Genomic DNA, 3,412 nt, shown 5'->3' on the forward strand with positions numbered 1-3,412 from the left:
ATAAAAAGGCCTTGGGGCTGGGGAGATGGCTCAGTAGAATAAACACTTGCCTGGCAAGCACAAGAGCCTGAGTTCAATCCCCGGTTCTGCAAAAAAAAAAAAGCTTTCACGCTAGAGACCAAAAACTGAGCCTCTACAGCATCTTTTTAGAAAGAACCTGTTAATTTGGGATTTGGCTACTTGTAACTGTGCTGTCCTTCTGGGAAGGACACTGTCCATGTTGTCCTTCAGCATCCACTGGGGATAGTTTTCTTTCCAGTCTGATCAGGTTGACCATGCTGATGGTAACTTCATACTTCATCTCATTTCTCTCCCATGATGCTTGGCTGCCACAGCCACTGGACCCAGGCTCTCCGCAATCGCCTGAGCACTTGGAATCAGTAAGATTCGCTCCCTCTGGCTCGGGGCTTGGCCTTGCTTCCTTTCACTGCTTAGCATGGCTTTCATGGACAGGGACAAGCTGTGACCCAGGGAAGGCAGCCTCTGGCTATGTGACTGCCAGCCCTAAACACAACATCTGGGAGTGAGGAACTCGTGGCTGCTAGCTCTTGCCCACGTCTCCTTCCCTTCCATGGGCAGCACTGCCACTCATGGCACTTTGTTTTCTCACTTTTCTGCCTGGCTTTTCCTTGCCACTCAGAGAGCACCATGCTTCAGTGTCCCTGGGGGATGGTGAGACCTGTGGGAGTGGTGGAGGATGGTCCTGCCACTGTGTGTGGTATGCCACCCACCTTTCCCGGAAGCAGAACTTGGGAAATTGTGCTCACCTGCATCTTCCCCCTCAGGCCTGCTTTTTCCTTCTGGACTGTTGGTTAGCCCAAGTGCCCCAATACAACTTGGTGGGGTCTGTTGTCCCCCTCTGAATAACTCAGGCTTCTTTTTCTCTCCATCTTCCATAAGCAGCAGCAGAAGCGACCTAATGCTGAGCTCCGCCGGAATGTGACCATCAAAACTGAACTTCCTCTGGGTGCACGTAAGTGTGGGAAGCCTTCTTCAGGAGGCACAACTTAGGGAATCGGCCTCAGCAATTCTATTCCCAACTCAAGGGGAGGGATCTGAGCCAGAAGGACAGCAGGTAGGGGTGGACCCTGGCCCCTTGCCCCTAATCTTTCCTATTTCCTCTTAGGGCGGAAGATGAAGCCACTGCTACCACGGGTCAACTCATACCTGGTGCCCATCCAGTTCCCAGTGAACCAGTCCCTAGTATTGCAGCCCACAGTGAAGGTGCCGCTGCCCCTAGCGGCTTCACTCATGAGCTCAGAGCTAGCTCGCCACAGCAAGCGAGTCCGCATTGCCCCGAAGGTGAGTGTTCTCCAAGAGAGGCTGTAGTCATTAAAAGTGCTGTACTAGGGCTGGCCAGATAGCTTAGTGGACTAAAGCGCCTTCTTAGGCAAAGGGGAGCGGCTGCCCAGGGTTCAATCCCCCCAGAGTATGCTGAGATGGCGATTGAGACTGGGCATGTTGATGCGCACCTGTAATCCCAGCACTTGTGAGGCTGCAAACAGGAGGATCACTACGAGTCCAATCTATGTCGTAAGACCCTGTAGACCCTTTACTAAATACAAAAAAAAAAAGTTGTACTGACAGCTTGTGCAGCACATGGCCAACTGTTTCTTATGAAGCTTATAAACTTAGTTGGGTGGACAAGACAAAAACATAGGATATTTAATAACATTTTAAGAGCTAAAAGCATTTGGGTTACAATGTAAGTGGTGTCAGAAGGCCCATAAATACCCAATGAGTTTGTAAGAATGCAGACCAGGGTGATTATATGATAGTTTGGCCAGAAGGGTCCAGGAAGAGTTCACAAGGGGACAGTTCTGGAATGAAGTGGAGTTGGGCAGTCCGCAGGGATGGAGAAAGGATGCCACGGGGCAGTGCCACCGAGGCAGCAATGCCAGTGTGCACCTGCCAGGAGCACAGCGAGTGTCCCCCTCGCTCAGGGTATCTCAGCCTCAGTCCTGTTGACGTTTAGACTGGAGAAGTCCTCGTGGGGCTGGGGGTGTAGTCTTGCAGTTCTTAGTTTTCCACACTAGACGCCAGCAGCATCCTCAAGTGTGATAAGTATTTTTAGGGCTGGGATGTAGCTTAGTGGTAGAGTACTTGCTTAACATATATGAAGCCCTAGGTTCAATCCCCAGCACTGTACAGGAAATAAAAAAATATTTGGGCCACGCATGGTAGCACTATAATCCTAGCACTTGGGAGGCTGAGGCAGGGGAATCATTGCTTGTTCTTCCAGCTTGGGCTACAAAGTGAGCTCAAGGCCAGCCTGAACTGCATAGCAAGATCCTGTCTTAAAAAGACCACCCCCCACCAAAAAAAAAAAAAAGAAAGATTTGAGCCCAGGAGACTAGGCAACATAGCAGTGCCCTGTCACTTCAAAGGAAACAAGACAAGAGTATGCTTTCTTCTGTATTTTATCCATGCTTTTAACATAATGTGTGTATATAGTGATAGCCATTTTACTTTTTTTTTTTTTTTTTTTTTTTTTGTGGAACCGGGAATTGAACTCAGGCACTTGCACTTGGCAGGCAAGCGTTTATTCTACTGAGCCATCTCCCCAGCAGACAGTGTAGCCGTTTTATATGTATACATACAACACAGAATATTGAAAATGTGATCACAATACACTTTTTTTTCCCCCCTCTGTATTTTAGGGAAGGGCCTACAGGGTGTTCAGGGTCTCACTTCTAGATTGGACTTGTAGTGATTCTCCTGTTTACAGCCTCCCAAGTGCTGGGATTACAGGCATGTGCCACCAGGCCCAGTCTCAATTGCCATCTCAGCATGCTCCAGGGGCGAGGCTGGCACAGCAGGCCCTGGGATGGAACCCTCCACCCTGTGCCTGCTTGCAGGTGCTTTAATCTGCTGAGCTATGTGGCTGGCCCTAACCATACACGTTTCTCCATCTTTTTTTTTTTTTCTTTTTAACTTGAGATATGTACCTTAGCCTCCTAAATAGCTAAAATTACAAGTGTGTGCTACCAGGCCTGCCTTTCTTCTGAAGCTTGTATGTATGTATATATGTATGTATGTATTTATTTTTTGAGACAGGGTTATACTGGATAACCCAGGCTGGGCTGGCCTTGAACTTCCTATGCCTCCTACTTATTACCCTATTTCAGCTTCCTGAGTGCTGGGACTATAAGGCATGTGCTGTAGCCAGCTCCACCTGTTTTGTTTTTTTGTTTTTTTTGTTTTTGTTTTGTAGTGCTGTAAGACATGGAAGTTCTTCTGAGTCACTTGATTTAGTTCTAATTCATAATATTTCATAGTGTGGCTGTATAAATTTCTCCATGTCCCATGTGTATAGGCCTGTTTAGCTTTAGGGTTTTGTCCTGTATAAAGACTTTCTTACTGTTGCCTTTGTGTCTATGGTATAAAAGAGATAATTTTTTTTTTTTTTAAA

General features: G+C 47.5%; 1 protein-coding gene across 4 annotated transcripts in view; it reads left to right on the plus strand.

Annotated features, from left to right (window-relative positions):
* Positions 1–3,412, plus strand: part of Foxm1 (forkhead box M1) — a 27,385-nt gene that overhangs the window by 9,741 nt on the left and 14,232 nt on the right. For 2 of the 4 annotated variants that reach the window (XM_023708392.1, XM_023708393.1), the window contains exons 5-7: positions 336–380; positions 901–973; positions 1,127–1,302. In XM_023708392.1, coding sequence (XP_023564160.1) covers positions 336–380; positions 901–973; positions 1,127–1,302 — 294 coding nt within the window. The remainder of the gene's footprint in view (positions 1–335; positions 381–900; positions 974–1,126; positions 1,303–3,412) is intronic. The other 2 variants (XM_004648149.2, XM_004648150.2) reach the window with 2 other exon arrangements.

Source organism: Octodon degus, unplaced genomic scaffold (genome assembly GCF_000260255.1).
Source record: "Octodon degus isolate 3935 unplaced genomic scaffold, OctDeg1.0 scaffold00355, whole genome shotgun sequence".
NCBI classification, from domain to species: Eukaryota; Metazoa; Chordata; class Mammalia; order Rodentia; family Octodontidae; genus Octodon; species Octodon degus.